Source organism: Octodon degus, unplaced genomic scaffold, assembly GCF_000260255.1.
Source record: "Octodon degus isolate 3935 unplaced genomic scaffold, OctDeg1.0 scaffold00103, whole genome shotgun sequence".
Classification (NCBI taxonomy): Eukaryota; Metazoa; Chordata; class Mammalia; order Rodentia; family Octodontidae; genus Octodon; species Octodon degus.
In genome coordinates this window covers 5,913,530-5,938,347 of record NW_004524679.1, presented here as the reverse complement: position 1 = coordinate 5,938,347, position 24,818 = coordinate 5,913,530, and the positions used below count along the sequence as shown (strand labels likewise).

General features: G+C 34.1%; 1 protein-coding gene across 1 annotated transcript in view; it reads left to right on the top strand.

The window, feature by feature from the left end:
• Positions 1-325: 325 nt before the first annotated feature.
• The window catches only part of Chm (CHM, Rab escort protein 1), a 309,216-nt gene continuing 284,723 nt past the window's right edge, over positions 326-24,818 (top strand). The window contains exon 1 of the mRNA XM_012516367.2: positions 326-387. Coding sequence (XP_012371821.1) covers positions 339-387 — 49 coding nt within the window. The 5' untranslated portion in view covers positions 326-338. The remainder of the gene's footprint in view (positions 388-24,818) is intronic.

Sequence of the window (24,818 nt, the reverse complement as noted above, 5' to 3'; positions counted from 1 at the left end):
TATGTTCATGAAGCATGTGATTTCCAATTTATTCTGCGGTCCTTGTCTCCCAACAACTCTTGGTTTTCTCACGTTTATTCTAGTAAGCAGAGTAACAAACGTACATTCTTTCCTAGCCCTAATCGCCAAGGGAAGTGAGCTACTGTACTTAACCTAAAAAATGAAAGGAACTTTTAACATTCTCGGGAACGCTTTATATAGGAGAGCGGTCTACCTGAACACGCCACCAAAGAACTACAAATCCCAGAATGCACTCTTTTCCTTTCGCTTTCTAAAGGAGGAACACCTAATTTAATCTCATTTCCACGAGCAACAGTCACATGACGCTTCCTGTCAAGATGGCGGATAGCCTCCCTTCGGAGTTTGATGTGATCGTAATAGGGACGGGTATGTGTGGCCCCGATACTCCTCGGACAAAGAGTAGAAAATCTATGCTGTTCCTACCTTCTCTGTCTTTGGCAAGAGTTGGCAAGCTATATCGAAGGTCGAGCGTGGGAGGGAGGACGGAAAGGAAGTGAGGTAGTTTGGAGTCGACGCGGCACTTAGCAGCTCCAGGGAGGAGCTTGGACCCGCGGTGCCTAGGGTCTTTGAGCAAGGGTCATTCTGTTCTTGGCCGACTGCAGAGGTTGGTTGCTGCGGGAATTCCTGTTAATTTCCTTAGAGGAAGGTGGGTTTGAAGTGTCAGGAATATGGAAGGTCGGGAATTTATCTATAGAGGAAGCTTTGGCTGGACACTATGATTCTTGTTAATTTCGAGGTGATGTTTCTCATCATTTTATCTTGCTAATTTCAAAGAACTTTGTCATATTATGTTCGTAGAGTGCAGGGCAGCTGACATCCAGCTTAATTTGCAATTATAAAGAAATGCTCAGTTGGTACATGTGTGCATATTTAGAGAAAAGAAACGGATTATTTTTTTTGTGTTGATAATTTTAGGGAATTACATTTTATTGTGGCAGCCATTCCTGCTTTATGATGTTGAAAGTATTTTGCTGTCTACCACCTACTTATCTGCCTGCTATTTAAAGTGCTATGAACTCTTGAGTTCCAGTTTTGTCGTGTAACCTTATCTCTCCCCTTGGTGTTTTTTTTTTTTTTTTTGTCCTCTGTGATTTAGGTGTAGAAGGCAGGCCCCTTTTCCCCTGCAATTTCTAGCTCACAAATTAAACGTACAGCGCATGAAAGAAGACATTTGGCAACAAACTAGCTTTTGGTTTTTCTTAAGAGTGTAGGAGATGAGTTTTGGATAGGCAGATATGGGATGGTGGTGGGTTACTTTTCTCCTGACTCATGCTTATGGTGGAACAGAGAAACTCTGATGGATGAAACCCTGCCCCTTGTGTTGTAATGCATTCACTTCCTATTTCCTTGTCTTTCCATACAGTAGGAGCAGCCATGTTTCCAGGATCTGAGTAAAAGTAACAGCTACCTGCTTTCAAATGTTTGTTATTTCTTGACCAATGTGCCAGGCAATTAGGCCAGATGTAATATCTTAACAACCTGTTTGAAATAGTTAATCTCTCCATTTTACAGAAGACAAAAAGTGGGATTAGGAATCTAATTTGCCAAAGATTATAGAGTTGGTTAATTTCCAAAAGCCCACTGTTCTATCCCACTGTTCAGTCACTGTTCTGATCGTCAGAGTCCATGTTTTATTTTTATTTTTCTTTGCTTGTTGCACATTTATTCATTTTATTTTAATTTTTAATAGATTGCAAATTGAAAATAAATTATTTACAAACATAAATGAATATAACAAAAATTGTCCAAAATAAAAATGAAACAGTTTACAGATCAGTCATAATAGTTCACTGTGTCAAAACCAAGAAACTTATATTCATATAATTAGAATTCTCAAAGTAGAAAGGAGTAGGGAATAAATATTTAAAGATTTAAAATTTCTGAATTTAGTTCATCTTATAATACCACATTTCCAAGAAAAATGAACCTTTTGCACAAGAAATTTAATTAAAATCATGCCAAGATACACAAAAATGAAATTGTCCAAAACTTATTGTAAAGAAAAAATCATTAAAGCATATAAATAAAAAATATTAGCTATGGAAGAACAAAATTAAATAGCACCTTATTCCACATTAGAAAAAAAAGGACCAAGTGTGTAAGAAACTAGACTAGAGGACTGAAAGAAAAGATCTGTCTTCTTTGAATTTTATACTTAGCAAACACACCTTTGAAAACTAAAAGTAAGATTTTCTACTGATACAAACTTGAAATATTTTAATACCTACAGAAGTAGCATAGAGGAAATAACAAAGAGCATAATTCAAAAGGCAAGAGAAGTTGCAGTATGCTCCTGGATGAACAATAAAGAGCTCTCAATATGATAGTTATGCAGGACTATATAAAAATATATTAAATGAACCCTTATTTAAAGGTCATTGCAGATTTCTATGAAACAGTACCAATCTTATGTTGAGTTATACACGTGTTTTTCCCCATATATGTGTGTGTATGTGTGTATAAAAGACAGGGAAGAAGTAATATAAAGTCAACAGAAAATGGAAATATACTTTTTAAAGTTTCTAATACTGGATGATATCATACGATGTCTTTTAAATAAATTGTAAGTCAAAGATATAGTATAAATCTTAGAACAAAAATTAAGATTAAGCAATATTCAGAAAATTAAATTCAAATTAATTAAAAATTAAATGTTTCAAAACAATTGAGCTAAGAAAAAGTTTTCATGATAGCAAAGAAGTACTAAGAGTAAAATATAAGATAAATAGTGGAATGGCAAATAAATGACCAGCACTTCTAACAGTTTGAGGATAGTATATTGTACAAAGTTCTAGTGTGTTGTGGACATGCATAATGACCATGACAGTTACTGGTGGCCAGGAGTCACTTGTAGGACTGAGCTACAGCTATTTCTTTGAAATAGACCCTGTAGACTCAGGTGGAATTATGACTCATAGGGTGGAAGAGAAGTCCATTTGTAGAGTGTGCTGTTGGAAATACTTTGCTGCTGAGCACAAAAGAATAAATGAAAGACTACTATTGTATACCTCTTATTCTCCTGTGTTTAATTGTTTGTCTTATTTGGTGGGTTCTTTCTATTCTCATTCATGAGGCTGTGATCAATTTGCTCCCTCTCTAGAACATCATTTAATAGTCTGTGAGTCTGTGTAGACATAATTGGGACGTATAATATTAGAAATAATTGGACAACTTGATGATTGACCTTGAACTAGCTGTGTGAATGGGAGGGCCAGAAATTTAATCTTTCATATTGTTATGGTTTGTGTCTAGTTGTCCCCCCAAAGCCTCATGCAGTCATGGGGTGAGGACTTCTAGAATTTGTGTTAACTCATGATCCACTGGGATTATGTGTGATCTAAGGCTGGGATTATGGGTCTTAGTTCTGCTGGGATTACCCATAGGTGGGTAAGTACTGGGAAGTACCCATAGGTGTGAGTACTTCCCCTACCCTGGGGCAGGTAATTTGCATTGCAATGTAATGTGGGAAGAGAAGCTAGCTGCTTGAGCTGCTGCTACTTCTCCCTTGCGGTCTTGCTCTTTGCTGCCACCATGAAAGGTTTCCTGCTGCTATGTGCTGCTCTGCGTTGGACCCAGCTGAGTATGGAGTGAAACCTCCAGTAACTGTGAGCTAAATAAACCTTTCCTTCTTTCATTGTGAGTGTCGGGTATTTGTCCCAGCAACGAGAGAAGAATAACTAAGACACATATCTTCAGTTTTGTTGCTTTAAAATATAGGCAGAGTAAACTAGACTGTAGGATATAGGCAGCTTTTAAGTTGTTTAAAAAAAAAATTCTCTAATTGTAGTTTTACATGGGTACTTGTCTTTAGAACAGCAAAGGCATGTTTATTCCTAGTTCGAGAATAACTTCATGGATTCAGATTATCTGGTTATAATTGTCAGGAATTGATGTTGGGTGAGAACTGGAAAGAGCCATTAGACTACACACTTGTACTCCCCAGTTTATCCTAAAACTTAGAATTACATCCATTTTATAAAGTGTACATTTTAAAACATACTTAAGTTTATAGTTTTGCCTTTCTCTTTTGTTACTTAGGAACTTGGGATGTTTGAATTTTTTTCTTTGAAATAAGAGATTATTTTTTTTTGAAATAAGAGATTCTTATGTGTACTTCAATTTCAATTGATGAATATTCATTCATATTAAATGCTGTTACTACTTATTAATTTATAATGTTTTTATTTTTTGATGAAGGCAGCAACCCATCCATTCTATTGAAATTGTCCTGGTAGAGGTAGTAGGAGCCTAAGTGATCCAGAAAATTCTATCAGAAGACATCAGAAGTGATTTTGAAAAAGATTCATTTTAGGCTTATTCTAGTGAGTGTAATATTCTCAATTTATAAAAAGAGTTGGGGCCTGGGAGATAGCTTAGTAGAATAAGTGCTTGTCTGGCAAGCACAAGGTCCTGAGTTCAATCCCCAGTACCACAAAAAAAAGAAGAGTTTATCTGAAGTTAATCTTAAACATTGTTTAATTGTTGCTTAAAATGACATTCTAAGTTTGATAAAGCATATTGCTTAAATTGTGAGATATAACTTATTTTATCAATAGTGTAAAATTATTAAAGGCATTTCTCAAAGTGATTTCAACACTTTCAATGCATTTAATTAGAATTATTTGTGATGTGTTTGTACTATTTGTTTTCTGAAATAGTTTGCTGAAAGTATTTAAAAAATATGTTTGTTGTATTAAAATACTGCTCTGAAGGAAGTATAGTGTTTCATAGTTTTGGCTTTATTAACAAAACCAGAATTAATCATGTATGTATAAGAAACATGAAATAGGCTGAGATGTAATTTTTTCTCTTTGAACAGTTTTAGTTAGAACATTAACCATCAATTGTATCACCCAATACAATAATTTGAGGATATTTTAAATTCCTTTTCACCTTGACTAATTTTATTTTGATTTTCTGTAAGACTAGGTAAAGTTTTTCCTTAAGATCCTAATTTCAAGAGATTATTGAAACAATAAAATATTAAATATACTTTTCTAAGTTAAGCTGCCTGTTTCTTTCTAATCAGAAAATATGGAAAGTATTTCTTGAACATCCAAAGGCTGAGGAGTAAGTTGAAATAGTTGAACCATGGAAAAAGAGAACAGAATAAAAGATCACCTGCAATCTCAATAGAGAGGACAAAAATAGATGCAAGTGATAATTATCTAGAAACTGACCTTCATCTCTGGTACACATTTTCAGAATAGTTTGCTATTTATAAAGTCATTTGAATGATAATTTTGTGGGTTATAAGTATCTTTGGCCTCAAGTTCAAAATAATCCCAGTAATATAACATCTCACTAGAAGTAACTTCAGTGGCAGCCTGTATTAGCTGGGGCACAGCCAGGAATTTAAGAACAGGCAATATGAACTTTATAAGAGCTATGTAAAAATGTTGACGTTTCCTACATAGAGTAATTAATTCTTCATGTCTTCAATCAGAATATATTCAATCTTAGGAGTGGTTTTAGCATGCTCAGAGTATGTCAGGACCATTGAATTTGAAGATGCAGGGAATGTTGTCAACTCCTACAAAGACCCTGAGAGAGTGTTTTTAGATGTATAAATACAAGTTGCTATCGTTTTAAGAAAAAGGAAGAAACAGACTGCTAAAATGCATGCCTACTTGTAAATAGCAGAATGGCCTCACACCATTTATTATGGTGAGAACCTACTCTCTTACCCTTGTGAAGTTTACTCTGTTGCCTTTTCTCATGAACTTTTGTACTTCCTGACAGTCAAATCCCTAAAGCTGTCTTTAATACAATGTGGGCTTTTTATTTAATCCTTTTTACTTTTTGGAGACCTTATGGAAATTCTATCAATGTCTGTTTCCTGTTTAAGGTACACCACATGGTAGCTTTGAAGTTTTCTCTTGAGATGGGTCATGGAGTAGGCTAACGTATTTTATTCTTGTACATAAACACACAGATCCTTTTAAAGAGGTTTACTGCTAAACATTATGGGAAAAGACAAGGAATAACAAAAAAATGGGTAAAATTACACAGTGATATGGCGCCTAATTCCTGATTTCCTTGAGAGAGAGTGTTCAGCATAGTACAGTTATAGATGTGGTAACATGGTGTATGGTAAGTACATGACCTTCCTGCTATGTGACTTTGGAAAAATTATACAAGGACTGGGCATCAGTTTGCTCATCTATAAAATGAGTCATTTGAATTAGGTTATCTCTAAGGTGGAGATTTAACAGGTCCAAAGTTACCGTTATGTGCTGCTGGTTATGACTGTGTCTTTTGGAAACATAATAGTTTCTGTTTTTTTTTTTTTTTAATAGTTTCTGTTTTGTATAATCCTTCCAAGAAGTCAAGTCAGTATTTAATGTACCTTAGAATTTTTTTCATCAGAATGGCTGATTAAAAAGACATTTTTTGAAAGAGATTAGCTGCTTTTCTTCCAGAAGAGTCACATAAGTAGCTCAGACCTATATCTTGGCATTTTTGACTTGAAATATTAAGTTGACAGCTCATTCTTTGACTATGGTGCTTATCCTAGTAGAGTATCTTACTTCTCTATGCCTTGAGGGACAGTAATAGTTCAGGAAGTGTCCTGGAAACTGGTATTGATGAATGTCCATTTTTGCTGGACTGAAGTCATTTCAAGTCATTTCTCATTTAACCTTCTCTTAGAATATCTGGATTTATTTCTAACATCACAGATACATACTGTATTTTCAAACATACATACATCTAGGTCAGGGTTTTGTTTGCTTGATTTTTTGAGACAAGGTAATAGTCCAGGCCAGTCTTGAATTCACTCTATAATCCAGGCTGGCCTTGAATTTATGGAAATCCTCCTGCTTCAGCCTCCTTCTGTTGGGATTACAGGCATGTACTACCACTCCTAAGTTTTTTTTTTAATTGCAAGAGTTTTTTCATTGCAAGATCCTACCTGTTTGTAGGTCATGAAATGAATTCCTGCATTTTTCAAAAAGAGGTTCTATGTTAGAACACGTTTAGTAAGGATGAATGTGCTTTATTTATTTAGACTCATACATACACTTTTTGCAGGAGTTAGGACAGAATTTGAAAGTTTGTGATAGAGAACATTGACCAACTCAATAGGATATTATATAGGAAAGTTATATTTCAGAAGTCTTTTAATTTTCCAAATGCCATACCTCCTATAAATTTGACTCACTTTGACAGGCATGTATCTTTTTATGTATTTAGTACAGGGCCTACAGGGAGGCATGTATCTCTCGAGCAGTATAATGTAGTGATGACAGTTTGGTTCAGGAATGATGTAAGTTGGGTATTAATCTCAGTTCTGCCTCTTGTGCCACCTTAAGCATGTACCTTAACCTCATGAATGTCCAATTTTCTTATTTGTAAATAGGATATATTTCAGAGTAGTATTGATGATTGAATGAAATAATTCATACAAACTGCTTTGTAAGTATTCAGAAAATGTATTTGATTTTTATGGCTCATAAAGCCATATTCATGTGCTTTTATTACCATTACAATTACCTCAGTGCTTTTATGAATTCTGTGGAGAGTGCTGTAAAGATTCAAATGTCTGATTTATGTTCTTTCTCTTTGCATTGGCCGCTTGGTAGGAAATACTTTTGGGAGTTGATTACCACTATCTCTATTAGATTTCTTACCAGGTAGCTTTGAAATTTCCTGTTTTCTGTTTTATTCACCATTTTGTAGTATTTACCATTATTGTGTTGAATGGATTTAACATTCATTTTATTTCAATGTAGTATGAAATGTTTACTTGTATATAAAAGCTAAATTCAGGATCTAAGACAGCCTACATTTTGCTCTTCTGAAAAAATGCTTTTCACCTCTACAGGCATTTATTGATGAGAAAGTATGTCTTTTCTGCTCTCAACACCTAGAAATGTAAGAAGAGTTATCTAACTCTGTAAAAGACTCTCTCAGAGCTGCTTATCTTTCTCTGTAAATCGTGAAATTGAACCAGTTCCTCACAGAGCTGCATTTATTACCTGAATTCCTTTGGTTGCATCATTTTCATCTCCCATGGCTCTTGTCATTCCTCATTTTCTCTAGTGTTTTCATAATGTTTTGGATAACTCAGACTGTAGAAATTAAAATCAAATGTGGCAGCTCTCCCTCACATTCTCCTGCTGAACCATTTTGTAGTGGAAAAAAATATATGTATATACAAAATAGTTAGGATAGATATACAGTTACTTTCTCTTAATTCAATGAGAAGAAAGATTTCCACTAATAGTGTTTGGGCAGGATATCATGTCTGCATCTTGTACTATGAATAACTACTACAAAGACAACAATATGCAATGTATTAATTATGGTAAGTGTCCTACCAACCTGTTTTGAAACTGTCTCATTGCTATTTATTTCTCAATAAAATTAATTAAAAAAAAAAGAAAATGACAAACCCTAGCTAGCCTTGGCATTATCAGCAGAAACTCCAGCTTTTAGGATAAATATCTCATTGGGACGTGGAGCTTGTTAGGTAGTTTTGAAGACTTAGAACCTAGTGATGGACCCAGCACAGTCTTATACAATGATGGATTCTTCATGCCTACCTTAGTCCTGACGTTCCTGTTATATGATTGTAATCTCTAATTAATTTGCTTAGAAGTCTGCATAGCAATATATGATAAAACAGAATGTAACCAATTGTAGAGTATACTGTTATCTGACTTGTACTTCCTTCTATCATCCTATGTAAATGACTGTTTAAACATAAGACAGGGCTGAGGATTTGGAACTGGTACCCATCAGCCTGCCAGCATATATAAAGGTGTCTGCCTTCCAGAATTCCTCAGTGCTATGTGTATTCTACCAGATATGGTCTGATATTTTTAGCAACAAAATCATACCTGTTATCTCTGAATTAAATCCTGCTTGATCATGTTGAGTTATATTTTTAATGTGCTGCTGAATATGTTTTGCTAGTATTTTGTTGAGGTTATTTCTATCTATGTTCATCAAAGATATTGGCTTGTAGTTTTTCTCTTGTTGTGTCTTTATTATCATATTTAATTTCTAAGTGTGTTCTATTTTGTTTTTGTTTTGTTTATTTTATTGTGACAGGGTCCTGCTTGGTAGTTCAGGCTGGCTTTAAGCTTAGGACAGTCCTGCCTCTAAAGTGCTAGGATTTCAAATGTGTGCCACTATGCCCAACATGCCTTCCATTTTTAGGATGCTTTCTGGTGTAAAAATGCATAAAGTTTATATCATCATATCTATTGGATTTTTTTCCTTTTATTGTTTCTTCATTGGAGAAGTAGAGATCCCTACCCTTCCCTCAAAGATTGCGAATTTTATATTTCTTTTTTTGTCTTGTAATTATTTTATTTTTTCACTTTTTAAAGAATACAAAAGGGTAATAGAAAAAACAACATTAGAAATGATACAACATTTCACTAAACAAAATAATAGAAATTCAACCGTGGTTGCTGTATTGCATGCTATCTTCAAATTAGTTGTTTAGGTTATCAGATATAAACATGCAAGATTGTATTTTTTGTTACTGTTTTTTTTTTATTTCATTTTGTTTATCTAAACATTAATTCATTTGAAATTTATTTCTTTGTAGAATATGAGGTTTGTCTCCCTTAAATAAGCAGTTATTTTAGTACCATTGAGCTAATAACGTGCTCTTAGCATTGAATTGCAGTAGTTCCTATATTTTGTCCTATATGATCTTTTTTTTTTTTTGAAGTGTCTCCTCTGCCAATAGTCTTAGTGTCTCAGTATAGTCTGTTTTAAAATGTTTAAACAAAATGTAGGGAGAATGGAATGGGTCATTAACTCTATTGGGAAATGGTAACTTTCCCTTTTTGGATGTATACTGAGGACAGAAAACAAAAGAATCATTTGAAAATGTGAAACATAGCATCTACTCTGGAAAACAGCAAAGGAAATGGAAAAGGAAACCAAAGTAAAAAATATTGGCAGCTCCTAAGAAGGGACCAATTTCATTTGAAGACTGCTTTCAAATTTCTATAAAAAAAATCCCAGAGATTTCTGCAGATAAATGAGCAGAGCATGTCAGTACATGAGAAGGATGAACATACATTTCACAAAAAGCTGTGAAAATATTTTCCTTACTAATAGTGATGTGGCAAATTTACTAGTAATTAAAGCGTCAGCAGTAATAGCTAATTGTCCTTAAGTTGTATTCAGTTGGCATGTTGATAACATTGTATATTGGAACCTTGGAAAAATAATTTGACAGATTGAATTGTAAATATGTTCATTGCTTTTGATTCCATAACTCCAGATCTATGAAGTCTAAGCAAATAATACAAGAGAGATGAAAAGCTATAAATATGATATTATCCATTTTTAACACTAGGCATGAAATGTGAATGGAGTATGAATGTTTAATATATGTTCAAGAACCTATACATCTCAAAGGAGACTGCCTGCCTGGCTGGTTGAGTACAAAGTCTTACAGTGTAGCACTTGATCTGGTCCATAGCTTTCTGTTTTATTATAAATACCATCCCTACAAATGATACACAGATATGTATATTTCAGTGGATAATAATAAAATAAATACTTATGTATATATGACTTAGCTGAAGGGAAAATAAAAAGCATTACTAAAATATTGCCAGTACTTTAAAAGCTCTTTGTGTGCTCCATCATTGTATCCCTGCTTCCTTTTTTGATTACTGAAGATATAATCATTATGGTATGTATAATTAATTTGTAATATTGAATTTTTAAAGTTGTATTGTCATGTTTGCATATATCTCTAAACAATATATTCTTAATTTTAACTGTTTTGACCCTTGTTTAACATTCAGAAATGTAACATGTGTATTTGCACAATTTGCTTTTGTTGGTTGATGTTACGCTTGTGGGATTCATATACATATGCATATCTGGGCTCTATCTACTGCTTTATATAGCATCGTAGGTTTGCAAATCCTCAAACTTAGTAGATTATGCTGGTTTTATTAAAGTGAATGTATTTGCTTGCAATTTAATTTTGTTTTTGAAGTCCTCCCTCCCCGGAAATTATAACAGAAAACATGCTAAAATAAGATTGTTCTGTGTATACCACTGGGCAAGTATTTTTGCACTTAAAAATGCTCATCTTTCAATCTGTTCCATTTCATTTTTATCTCATCTGGTACCCAGACCCTATTTCAACTTTTCATAACAACTTACTGCCCCATTAACTTTTTCAACCTTTTGTTTAGTCTGTTCTATAAAATCTGTTATTGTATGGTAGTTGATTTATTCTTTTTTTTTTAAAAATGACATATGCTGAAGAGCTACTGATCTTTTAGATTCTTCCTTGTAGTATCCTTTTATGTATTCATCATTCTGTGTCTTTCCTGTAACTGCTGCAAGTTATATCTAAAGTTATGATGGACTCAGGTTAGTATTTTTGGCTCGATTACATCTTAGTGATATGAATGTCATGTTGGAGCACACCAGAAGAGACATAATGTATAGTTAATCTTCTATAAGTGTTAAGATTGATTCTGGAATAAAAGGATCACCTTTCATGCCTCCATGGTATAGATGCTTTTCCTTATTTTTTTGAAAATAATATGTGTGTTCTTGATTTCGCATTGTACAGATGTTAAGTTTGATACCAAACTTTCATAGAAATATTAATTTACAACCCTTGCATAAATCAATACAGTGGACACTTGACTGATGAAGTCAATTCAGTCACGAGGACTGGTTGTAACTCAGGTTGGTTATAAGTGCAGACTTTTCGCCATAAGAAATAATGGAAATACCCTAATACATTACAACCTTCCCAAAGCACCCTTTAACTAACTTTTTCACAATAAAGAAAGATTGGTATTTGTAATTTACCATAAACACCAATAATTTTCCTAGTTTATTTACCAAAAAGTTAAAAATGTGCCTAGTATACTAAAAACAACAATTACGTACTATACTCATCATTCAGCTTTACATCTTTGGCTTGCAGGAAGGGAGGATGAAATGGTAGATAGTTACTGCTTGAAGGGAGAGGCTCTTCCCATTAGAACTTCAGGAATTTGGCCTTGTTATGTCTTTTGTCTACTCAGGAAAGTCTGTAGCTCACTAGGAACTGCTATTGGATCACTAGGTCTCAACTCTTTCAGAGACAAAAACAGGTCTAAGCTTGTCTGTGTATGTCTTTTTTTTATTTTTAAGTGCACTTTCTATCCCAGGCTTGTCTCCATCCTCCAGCATTAGCCGCCCAAGTGCTGGGATTATAGACGTGCACCACCACACCCAAATAGTTTATAAGGTTCATAAGCTTTTACCTCTACATTTTAGAGATACTTGGTAAGATTTCAAATAAGAGAAAATAGTTTTTGTGGTTTTTATAGGAGCCTTTGAATGAGTATGTACTCTACATTATCTCATTTAGATTTGTAGCTTTACAACCAATATACCAAAGGTCATGTTCTGTGGTAAGTAGAATATATTTCAAACAAAGAAATATTATTTTCCTCTTTACAAGTTTAATATTGTGTTAAGTTGAAAGAGAGCTGTGCTAGAGTATTCTTTTCTGTGTAAAGATTATTTTGATCACTTAATTTGATATAACAAAAATACTAATGTTACAAAAGTAAAAGTGAATTATAGTGCAAACTACCTCTTCATTTCCTGGCATGGACAGGTTTCAGCAAACGTTTACATTAATTTTAAGGGAATAATTTGAATTAAAACAGTTTTCTTAATTTAGATATTATGTATATATGTATACACACATATATAAATACATACAGGAAATTACTATAGTTTAACTTGTGTAATGTTTCATTGATTCAGAATCAATATGATTTATAAATATTTTTACAGAATATTTCAAGCACAAAAGATGTAAGTTAAAATAACCCACCATGTACTCGTCTCATATGTTCAACTGTTTGCAACGTATAGTCTTGTTTTCTCCGTATTTTTCATCTTTGGTCTCAATTATCTAGTCCAGCATTATTTTGAAACAAATTCCAGATATATCATTCTATCTTTAAGTACTTCAGCATACATGCAGAAGAAAAAGGGTCTTTTGAATTTATATTTGTTTTTGTGGCCAAAAACTTTCTGTACAGCTAATGCGTACTTGATAAATTTGGTGTTTCTATGCACTTGAGGATGTGACGATAGTAACTTAGGAATTGCATAGATGTGGATTTGAATCCCAAATCCAATATTGCTTAGAGTGTGGCTTTTTACATTTCACACATTAAATAAAATTTTCAAAATTAATAAGTAATATGTATAAGGAACAGTTTCTGGTGGGAAGTAACAGATTAAATTATTAAATATTGATCTTTAGTGAACATGTATATTTTGATAATTAAAATTGTTTTCATAGAATAAATAGCATGTTTAAATTATTTTTGTTACAAACGTTAACAATCAGTTTATGCCAAAAATAGAACTAGTGTATGTGAAATGCATACTTTTTGATAATAAAATTATTTAACAAAATTTAGTTGCATTTCTGGAGGATAAATGATTATCTCAAATCATATAACATAGGCAGTTGTAGTAATAAATGCTAAAACTTTGAGTCTAGGATTTGCTGTTGTGTGAATATGTGGTTTTGGAGAAGTCATTTACTATCGTCACTATTTTTTAATCTGAACAATGGAGATGCACCTTTTATTTTTCTAATGTATCAGTTAATGTAATTAATTATAATATTTAAAGCACTTCAAATTACCCAAGATACAATTTGTTCATAAAAGTATTTCTAACTTGAGGACTGGTGATATAGCTCTATGGCACTACACCTGCTTGGCAGGCAGAAGATCCTGATTTCAATTTCTAGTACTCAAAAAAAATATTTCTAATTTGAATGAAAATGTGGGCTTACTGCCATTTTTAAAACACAATCACATTACCTTCATCACATGTCCTTTGTGTAATAGAATGTGATGCAGTGTAATACACAGCTTAGTTATTTAGCCTAAAAGTACAGTAAAGTAAAAGAACAGTTTAAGATTGAGTTGGCTAGATTAAACACACACACACACACACACACACACACTGACTTAAGAGCTAATTTAAATCATACCACTAGTTGATTTCAGAAATATGAAAGGAAACACAGGCAGATGTGTGAAAGTTAAATAAAATGAAGAGATACAGAATCTTCTTCCCCCTAAAAAGTTCTTAGGCAAAATATGTGTAGCTGCCAGCTCCTCCGTAAGCCCTGGGCTAGCAAAATTGAAAAATATAGAATAACCATTTTCCTTCAAACTCAGTTTCCTTTAAACTTGGCCCCCTAAAATACTAGTTTTCATTAAACCTGAAAACTTACAGAGCCACCTGTTTCAAACATATTTCTGTGCTCTGCTTAGCTATATAAGGCCAAAACAGAGAGCACAAATGCCATTCCAGTTTCAAGATCTGCTGGATAAATATCCAGGAGCTGTATTCTTATTTCCAGATACTTTCATAGCTCCCTCCTTTTGCCTGTGATTTCATTCCTCCATTTAAAGAAATAATGAGCTTGGAGTTATACCAAATTAACTTTTGTATTTGGAGGCACCACCAAGATCACTTTGGATTTTGAAATAAAAAAATCAAGATAAGTAAAAAATCAGTGTGTTTGTCTCCCCTCCCCATTTAATTGTGATTACATTTAAGAAATAGATTAGTGCTCTTTTTTTAACTAAAAAGTCTTATGATTATTCCACATAGATACAGTTCTTGAGCCTTACATACTGTTTCTGTTACATTAGGCTTTTTATACACTGCTGTTCCTTCTCTGCTGCCTCCCACCCAGGAATAATGTCTAGAGAAAAATTTAACAAACATCTGGTATTTAAAAAATTGGATAGACTCTTACTCTTTTGAGGTAGGGGTACATAAGACACAAATGATTTCATTGATAAAAAAAACACAGTTTAGAAACTCAAAGAACTCTAGGCTATGATCTCAAGTACGATAGCCCATCAGGGTGCAAACGAAGGAGTTCTCTTCAGTCCCTAGTGGAAAGTCTTGATTCCCACTTATAATTGCTGTACTTTGACTTGTACCACTCTCCGGTAAGACCTAGAAAATGGGAAGAAAGTAAATGGCATACTATAGTCCATAATGTTAAGGGACCATTTTCTTTTGGTACTCCCTCTACCTAATCACTCAACCCATAGCACAATTGACAGGAACAGCTTATCCAGAGTGAATCAATATATATTGTGAAGATAGCCCTTAGCTGTTTCACTGCCTACCTCTGCTGCTAACTTTCCCTGGAGCTGCTGACTTTTAGTCTCTAGTAGGTAAAAGTTCTGACCTTGAAGACTCTTGCAGTGACCAGATTATCTATCTCCAAATGGTGAATTTCCTCTCTCATGACCTTTGAGTATGTGGCTTACTACTTTTTGGTTATTTGTCTTACTAGTTCATGCAGATCTACCTGTTCAGTCATACTGTGGCCCTAGTTTCAGTGTGGCTGCAAAATAAAGGTGGCTTTTACTTTCACAGGTCAGGAAACCCCTCTGTTCGGGAGAAACCCAAAAGGAGGCACATATCTTGTGTATCCTCCTAGAGTGATGTTCATTACTCTAAACAACATTTTTTATATAGATACTAACAACTCCATAGGACCTATATTGGGTCCTGTGTTTCATATTCTAACATTTCTGGGCTGTATTCTTTTTTTTTTTTTTTTTTTTTTTTTTTGTGGAACCTGGGATTGAACTCAGGCCCTTGCACTTGCCAGGGAAGTGCTTATTCCACTGAGCCATCTCCCCGGCCCTGGGCTGTATTCTTAAATACTGGTGTGAATTTAATCCTTAGATTCTCAAAAATGTCTCATTTTCCTGTACAGTACTTCCTGATCTCAGTGTTAGCTCCTCCATCCAGAATGTTGGACCCTTATCAGAGGACTGCCACATGTGCCTTTCTAAATCTTCAACTCCATTTTCTGACATTGATGCCTTCTCTTCAGATCCTTATAGGTGCAGCTTTTTACAAGAGATCTCTTGTGATTTACATAACAAGTGTGATGATGACTACTATGAACAGTTCTGACAGGTCTGCGGTTATAAACCTAAAACTATAAATGGTTATTATATTTATACATGGCTGGTACATCTAAGAGTATTCTCTGACTGAAAAATAATGTTTCCTTGCTTGTAAGCCTGATTATCTGTTTAAATAACCAGTGAAAATAACTATAGCTGGTAAGTTAATGATTTTTTTTTGAGTTCACATAAATTTGTTTTTTAATTTTGTGGTTACCATCTTCTGTCAGTTTTAAGATTTTACATTAAACCACAGTTATATAGGTTGAGTACAGCCAAACTTACCTAAAATATTAAAGAGTTAAAAAACTAGTAGAATCCAGACTTACATAAGGCTTAGTAGTAAAAATTAAGGTTTGGTAACGTAAAGATCATATATAATTGGGTTAATATGTGTGTTTTTGTATAAATTTCAAGTATGTATTCTGCTTTAGTTATAAACATTCATGATATTAACCCAAATACTAATGGTTCAAAGAGCTTAACAATAAGCTAGTTTAAAAGAGATAAGAAAGATAAATATATCTTTAAATTTACTGACCTTTTCATCAGGGTTGTTATTTAACCAGGCTAATGCCTAAAATTTTGGTTTTATAAATATAATGTCTATCGTTCTCTGTATAATAACTTAGTTTTCCTTGGTTAATGATAGTAGCTTAATTATCTTCCTGGTATGAGAAACTGAAAGAGCAAATAAGGTCCAAATGTATAGTAGATATTAGAAATGTGAAGAAACTTCAAAAGGAAAGAGGAACTAGGGTTCTGGGAAAGGAGAGAGGAAGGAAGGGAAAAGGGACGGAAAGCAAGATAGCTGTGCTACTAGTTTCTTTTAGTTCATTGAAAAGAAAGGTTTGTGCTATAACGTGGCGAATTTTTCATGCCCATACCATGTACTCCGAGTTACTCCTTTAAAGATAATAATGCAGTATATTAACTATTGATATTCTCACATTGTTTTTTTAATTAAAAATGTGTTAACTGCTATACTTTGGCTCTCATGAGTCATCTAAAGTAATTGTTAAGGTAAATAAATGAACAGGAGCTTTTAGGGCTTGAAAAACTGCCAGAAAAATCTCTTTGTAGCTAAAAAAAGGAGCTGCCTCAATTTGCTTCATTTTTTCCATTGATGGGTGACTTTTCTCTTTCTTACCATTCTTACTGTAATATAAATTATTACATATTATATATTACATAATATAAATTGAAACAAAAATTTTTAGATAAATTTTATTATGATACATAATCAAATTGGCTACAATTAAGTTGCTAAAAGTTTTCTGTGTCATTTTATTTTTCAATTTTTTTTTTTTCGGTACCAGGCATTGAACTCAGGACCTTGTGCTTGCCAGGCAGGTGCTTATTCTACTGAGCTGTCTCCCCAGCAACATTTTCTGTGTCTTAAGACAGCAAGATTTTTGTGTTCTTGGTTATATCTTTGCCAAGATAATTTCTTGTGTTTTTTTGTTATTAGATTTTTGTGATTTAAGTAACTGAAAAGTTAGAGAGTATTTATTTAAATGTTGACCTCTAAAATGTCTTCAATAAATCTGTTTATGATTGATTAGTACATATCTATGAGACAAGCAACATTTATATGTATAAACAAAATATGCTGTGAGTCTAAAATAGACTAGGATAGGAAAACTGAAAAAATAGACAATAAAAAGTTTTCCTTAAACTTGTCCAGCTTAAAATAATTATCTTTACACTCTAAAACCAATAGAGCCACCTGTTTAAAACAAATTTCTGGGTACTGCTTATTTATACAAGAAAGTGTATGGAATTGCCATTTTCCTCCTGAATAAACATCTTGGAACTATCTGCCTTTGTATTTTCAAAAAAACACTCCTAACATCTTCCTTTTGTCTCTGATTTTATTGAGTTAGTGAGACATTGAATTCAGGTCTATACAGAATTAAGTGTTTTTACCTTGTATGTTTCATTTTTCTTTTTGAAGAGGGGTTCTTTGAGTTAGTTGTAGTTTAGTTTTTATTTCTTAGGTGTCTCTCATCTTAGTTACTTTTTCTCTTTGCTGAGACAAAATAATTAACACATAAGTTAAAGGGGGTGGGATGATTTAGTTCAATTTGTGGAGATTTCAGTCCTAATCAGCTGGTTCCAAGACAGAGTGTCGTGGCAGAAGGGAAATGTAGACAAGAATGAGTGCATGACAAGCAGAAGACACCAAAACATGAAGGAAGGGGCCTTATCAACTTTTTTTTCCCCTCCTCCTTTTATACTCTGTGTAGGCTACTGGGATTAGGGCAGTCCCAAACCAACCAGTAAACTGAGTAAGTAATCATATATTCTTAAGCCCAGCATCATACACTACATCTATGCACCTCTGGAAAAGAACTGTATGAGTTCCTTGACCAGAAAGGAAGCTTTTCATGAACTTCATGAACTTCTTCTAGGACATGTAGACAAATACTAACATAATGGCTCTATGCTTATAAAAACTTCTGTATGTTCCTTTGTGCAAAAAGGTCATCTCTGAGTTGCCAAAGTCCTAACAGTTTCAGTACTGCTGAAAATTCCAAGCTTAAAGTCTTGGAGACTTAAGGCAAACCTTTAGCTGTGAGCTCCCATACAAATGAAAAGAAAGGTAAGCACTTCCAACATACAATGGCACACGATAAACATTACCATTCTAAAAGGTAAAAAATAGGGAATACAAAAGAATGGTACCAAAGAAAGTCCAAAATTCAGCAGCAGAAGCATTAAGTCCTGTAGTATTATGTGCAGCATGTGTAGCAATCTGTTGTCAAATTATGAACTCCAAAGGGTTTGGGTGGCTCCACAACTATTACACTTCTAGTTGTGGTACCTCCCATGGCTTCTCTCTTGGGTTGGCTGTGCTTGCTCCTTGTAGATTTTTTCCTTAGACAGTCGATATTCCTGGCTTCTGTAAACTTCTGTGGTCTCCACTGCACCTTTGGCTTTATATTCATAGCTTCACACACTGACCTCTGAGGGGTACCTCTCTAGCTTCTCATGCTTTATTCTGAAATCTCAGTGGAAGCTTTCTTCACCCCCAAACTCTTGGATTCTGCAGTCACCCATAGCTGGCACTATATAGGTGGTGCCAACATCTACCACCAGCTAGAGGAATAGCCAGGCTCCCTCTTTTGGATGTAAAGATAGAGTGCTGGAAACGCTGAGAACTTTGAATGAAATCCCAAGGAACAAATTTTCTAGGCTACCACTATTCTGGAACGTCATATTCTGGGGCTCTGTTTTTCACCTTTTCATTCTGAGGCTGCAAAGGATGGTGTCCTGCTGTTTCTTGTAATGTCCTCTGACCACCTTTTCTGTTTGTCTTCTGAAATATTTGGCTTTTCCTTGCTAGTCTTTTCAGTGAACAATTTTTCCTGTGGCCCAACTTTGCAGGGAATGGCTTTACTGGAGCTTCCTTTGTGGCCAAACTCACACAACATTTGAATCTTTTCCTGGACTCTTTGATCTTGATTCTCAACATAAATCTGGTTAAAAGCCTCCGACAGGAGCCAAGCCTCCCCTCAACATTAGAGTGTCTTGAAAATTTTCTGCAAGATTAATTAATTCAGCCTCCTCAGCGTCAGCCTCAGGCAGGCTCTGGACATGAGCAAAATGCAGACCATTTTTCTTCCAACCCATATACATATCATCTGTACTCCAACAGGCAATACAGTCCTTCCCATCAGAAACCTCATGAGCCTGGTCTTTACAAGAATAATTTCGGTCAGCTTTTTTGGTCTTCTGAGCTATGACCAGAACTTTCCATCAAATACGGCCTAAGGTGTTCCAACTGTACTTTTTCATGTGACTTCTCCAGAACATTCCAAATTGTTTCCACCTTGAACCACATAAGCACAATTACAGCAGTGACCCCACTTCTCTAGTACATACATATCTGTCTTAATTATTTTTTTTCTCTTTGTTGGGACAGAATAGCCAACACCGAAAGATAAAGGGAAAGGTTTTAACTCATAGTACATAGAGATTTCAGTCCATAATTGACTGGTTCCAGTGCAGAAGACAACCAGCTAATGGCAAACAGAAGATAGCAAAAGCGTGTGAGGAATGGACCTTAGAAATTTTTGTCTGCCCCCCATTTAAAAAAATGTGTATTTATTTATTTGGTATAGGGTCTCACTACACAGCTCAGATTTGTAGTGATCCTCCTGTCTCAGCCTCTGCAGCACTGGGATTACAGGCATGTGCCACCACTCATGGTTCTGGGGTCAGCACTGCACACCTGGTGTTCTGGGGCCTGCATGGCATGTGGTACCAGGGATTGAACCCAGGTCCTTGCACTTGCCAGGCAAGCACTTAGACCGATGAGCATCTCTTGAGCCCTGTCTGCCCATTTATTTATTTATTTATTTATTTATTTATTTTTTGGTGGAACCGGGGATTGAACTCAGGCCCTTGTGCTTGCCAGGCAAGTGTTTACTCCACTGAGCCATCTCCTTGGCCCATGTCTGCCCCTTTTAATACTCTGTGTAAGCGCTGGGATTAGGGCAGTCCCAAAGCAGTTAGTGGACCAATTGAGTAGTCACACACCATTACTCTCAGTGTCACACACTTGAGATACAGCCACCTCTGGAAGAGTTGCATGTATGACTGCATAATCCTTTGGAGGGACAGCTAGATGTAAAACAGAACCATTTTTAAAATTAAATAAATTCATTTTCCTCTTTTTAAGTATTCCATTTCTCTCATCACTTTTGATCTTTTCTCATTCTGATTTGTAATAATCTGTCAGTTTCTGCTGTTAATTTCTTTTAACTAATACTAACATGTTATTAATATTTTCATCTAATTTGGTTGCATGCCTATGTGACATGGTTTCTTTGTCCTTTGGGATGTTATTTTGCTCAGTATTCCCCTTTTAATTAAAATAGACCTTTAATAGAATTCAACAAAGAACCTTTTTTTTTGTGGTGTTGGGCATCAAATCCAAACCCTTGTACATATGATGGAAGAGCTCTAAAACTGAGCCATATCCACAGCCCTCAGAACCTTTTGAGTTGTGGATTTTTGTATTTTAGTATAGGCAAGGAGAGTGTTTCTTGACTCATTACTTTAGATTTTTCCCTTTCCTTTTCAGGAAACAATTACATATATAACCTGAAATTTGAGAATTAGTTTCCTGTGTACACTTTGTGTGGGTTCTTGAAAATTCTACAACTGCTGCCTTTGCAATGTTCCCAGAGTTCTATTTTTATTCAGAGCTTTTCTCCCCAAATAGAAGTCAAGTTGAGATTGTTGAGCTAACCACACCATTCCCCTTTTGGAAGAGAGAAAGTGACTTTCTTGATGTCACACATATTTAATATAAACTGGAAAAGAAATCAACCCTCCTGACCTTTATTTTAGTACTCTAAATACTGAAGCATTATTTTATTGTTAACTATTTCTAATGCCTTACATTATAATGAATTTTTTAATGTATTTAATACAAGGTCTACAGGGTCTTACTACACAGATCGGATTTGTAGTTATCCACCTGTTTTCAATCTCAAGTGCTGGAGTTACAGATGCATGCCACCATGCCCAGTCTCAATCTCCCATCTCAGTGCGCCCTGGGGACTGGGCCGGCGTGGCATACTGGGGATTGAACCTGGGTCCCTGTGCCTTGCCTAAGCAGGTGCTTTAGTCTGCTGAGCTATCTATCCGGCCCTGGATTTTTTTTTTGTTGTTGTTGTTGTTGTTAATTAAGAGAAAATTTGCATTAAAAGTTTAATGATAGCTTATTTTTTCTCAAATTCTAAGGAATTCATCAATATACACATAGTACTTTGATGAGAAAGAAGACCATCAATTTCAAATTACTTCATTTAAAAATCTTTGGTAAATTGTGAGGAGTAAAAGTTAATTAAAATAATTAAGTTTTAAAAATAATTATAAGCATATATGTATGTATATATATTTTTTCTTCTGGTTAAGTTAGCCACTCAAGGGTAGAGTTATGTGATAAAGTTTGAGTATAAGATTTAATATTAGAGTAAAAAAAGGGTTGAAATGTAGTTTTTGCCTAATTTTCTGATGTCACCATTTTTGAGGGGCTGCAGCATGAGTTACGAATGCTGTTGTGACTTTGTATTAGTCTTCAGTCAATTTTGTATGAAATGTAATATTTATTTTGTTTAGGATAGGGCACAAGGGCTATCCATAGGATTGTTTTGGTAGTAAAATAAAGATCTAGCTCTCTAGAAACTTTTTGTATTCATGTGTTTTTCTTTTCTTGTCACTAATTTTTTTTCACTAAAAAAAGTTATTCTCCATGAAAGCAGTCACAGTAAATTTTCTAGATATGTGTAATTTTCTTCCTATTCTGATCTTCACTAGTTATAAATAATACCTTAAATGACTTTCAAGGTAGAATGCAGAAATCCATTTTGAAGTGTACTGTAAAATAGTGATTTATGGTTTCATATGACTTGGGCTAGCACTTGGGGTTTGTCAGGTCATCAAAGTCCTGTCAGTGAAATCTGTTATTTATTGTTCAATATTCTGGGAATGGTATAAATCCTTTACGTTTGTCTTATATAAGTATAGTGTAAGGGAATCAATTCCAGATACTAATATAGTTTTAAGAATATGTCATAGATAATTTAAGTATTATAATTTTATTTTTTATAAAGAGTGCAAAATAGTGTTAAAAATTACAAGTGATAAAGAATTTCGCTTAAGAAAATAATATGAATTTCACATTATTTTTGTAATGTATAGAGTTGTCTTGCAACAAGTTGCTCATATTACTAGATATATACATATAAAACTGGAACAAAGAAAAGAAATATGTAAGTAATTAAGAACAGAAAAAGAACAACTGAAAAAAACAGAAACTAAACAAATTATTATCTGCTCCTTTCCATAGACCAGCAGAAATCCACAGTACAGTTGTCCAAACCATCCTGTTTCCATACATAGATATATCTTTTCACCCATTCCCTCTCCTGTCCTTCTTCTTAAGTATTATAATTTTAAAGGATCAGGTTCAACATTGAGGATTTGGATTAAAAGGGGAGTTTGAAAAATCAATGAAAACTCGTCTCATTCTTGTAAAATCTTATGGGGAAATTATTGAAAGTATTAATTTCCTACCATTTTCTCTTGATTATAGCCTACTTCTTTCATTTGATAGTGAAACATCTTTATTTTACCAGGTAGGTTTTAGAAAATAGTGAAAACTTTGACCATACGTAATAGTATTCTTACTGTATGTTTTCCCTTTAGTTGCTAACTCTATAGCAGAACTTCAGTAGAGAAGGATGTGATGAACCAAACCTCAATTTCTTCCATTATATCTCTTGTGAAATGCTATTTTCATACATTATATTTACCTTCTTAATAAAATGACTTGCCTATAAGTGTTGGTGTTGTGCATCAGAGTTATACCTGTTCCCTGTAATGCTATGGCAGAATAAATTCTTTGGTACAGCCTTGCAATTTAGTAATCATGTTCAATATATAAAGCTTACATGATAAGCAATATTTGATAAGCTTTCCTTGTGTATGTGTATTTAAAAAGCACTTCAGAAATGATTTTAAGTCATTAGATTTTGAAGATAGATAAATGTTAAGTGAATAACCTTTTTTCTTTCAAATATCTGAACTTACTGGGGGAGTAGGGTGTAGAAGGAAGAGAAGTAGTATCTTCTCTTGATCTTGACTTATCAAATGTCAGTGACATACCAGGAAGCATTGTGTAAGGTGTTTCATATCATTTTGACCATCCCTCTCTAAATGGGGATAATGAAGTATATTATTAGTTCCGTTTAACATTTGAAATTACCTGGCAAGCGCAGGTTCCTGAGTTAAATCCTTGGTACTAGAAAAAAAAAATCTGAAATTATACTTGTATGTTTGTGCTCACACATTTTTACAGTGTTACCTGTGGAATGCTGTGTGGGATTTGACCTTGATCTGGATTATCTGTTTTTAGCTCATTCTAATTTTTCCTCGAGGCCAGTATTATATAATTCATATAAGCAATTTATGTCTCATATAAATGTGTTATAAGAATGTTATGTGAATTTGGGTAATGATTCAGGTGTTGTTTTCTTTTTTAAGCATTAGAAGGAATTTATATTTAATTACAGGTTTAAAAGTTATTAAAATTGAGCTTATACTGGTTTAAACAAAGCTAGCAGTCATTTTACTAAATTGTCAATGGAACAAAGGTTTGTGTTACTTTTTCCTAAATAAGCATTTTTTTAAACTTAAGACTTCAGTTTTATGCAAGCTTATACTCCATCCTGGGATATGAGGTTTTATGTTTTTCTGAAACATTGATTTTTTTATGCTGTTATATTAAAATCCTCTTTAAGACTCCATTTTGTAAAGGTTTAAGTTCAAACTCCACAATGTGTTTTAACCACTCTTTTATTTTATTTTATTTATTTTTTTGTGGAACCGGGGATCGAACTCAGGCCCTTGCACTTGCCAGGGAAGCACTTATTCCACTGAGCCATCTCCCTGACCCCATTCTTTTATTTTTAAAATGTGTTGTAGTAAGAATATTTAACATGAATTTAACCCTCATAGGGAAAAGGAAAAATTCAAGCAAGTATTCTTAAAGTAAATAAAAAGAGTAAAGTTAGGGAGCCTACTAGGCAAAGCTTTAAAAAAAGAGTACTCCACCTATTTTACTTAGTACTCTTTTTCCTTTTCTCTCTGAGCTATTTGGCTGGCCCAAGATTGGTTTTTCTCTTGCTTTCATGTACATATAACATTTTTGTTCAAAGAATATCTTTTTCCTGAAATCCTTGATGTATTGTGTATGGTTTAAACTCTGACCAAAACAGTGGCACGATTTTTTGCTACTATGTGAAGTACAGG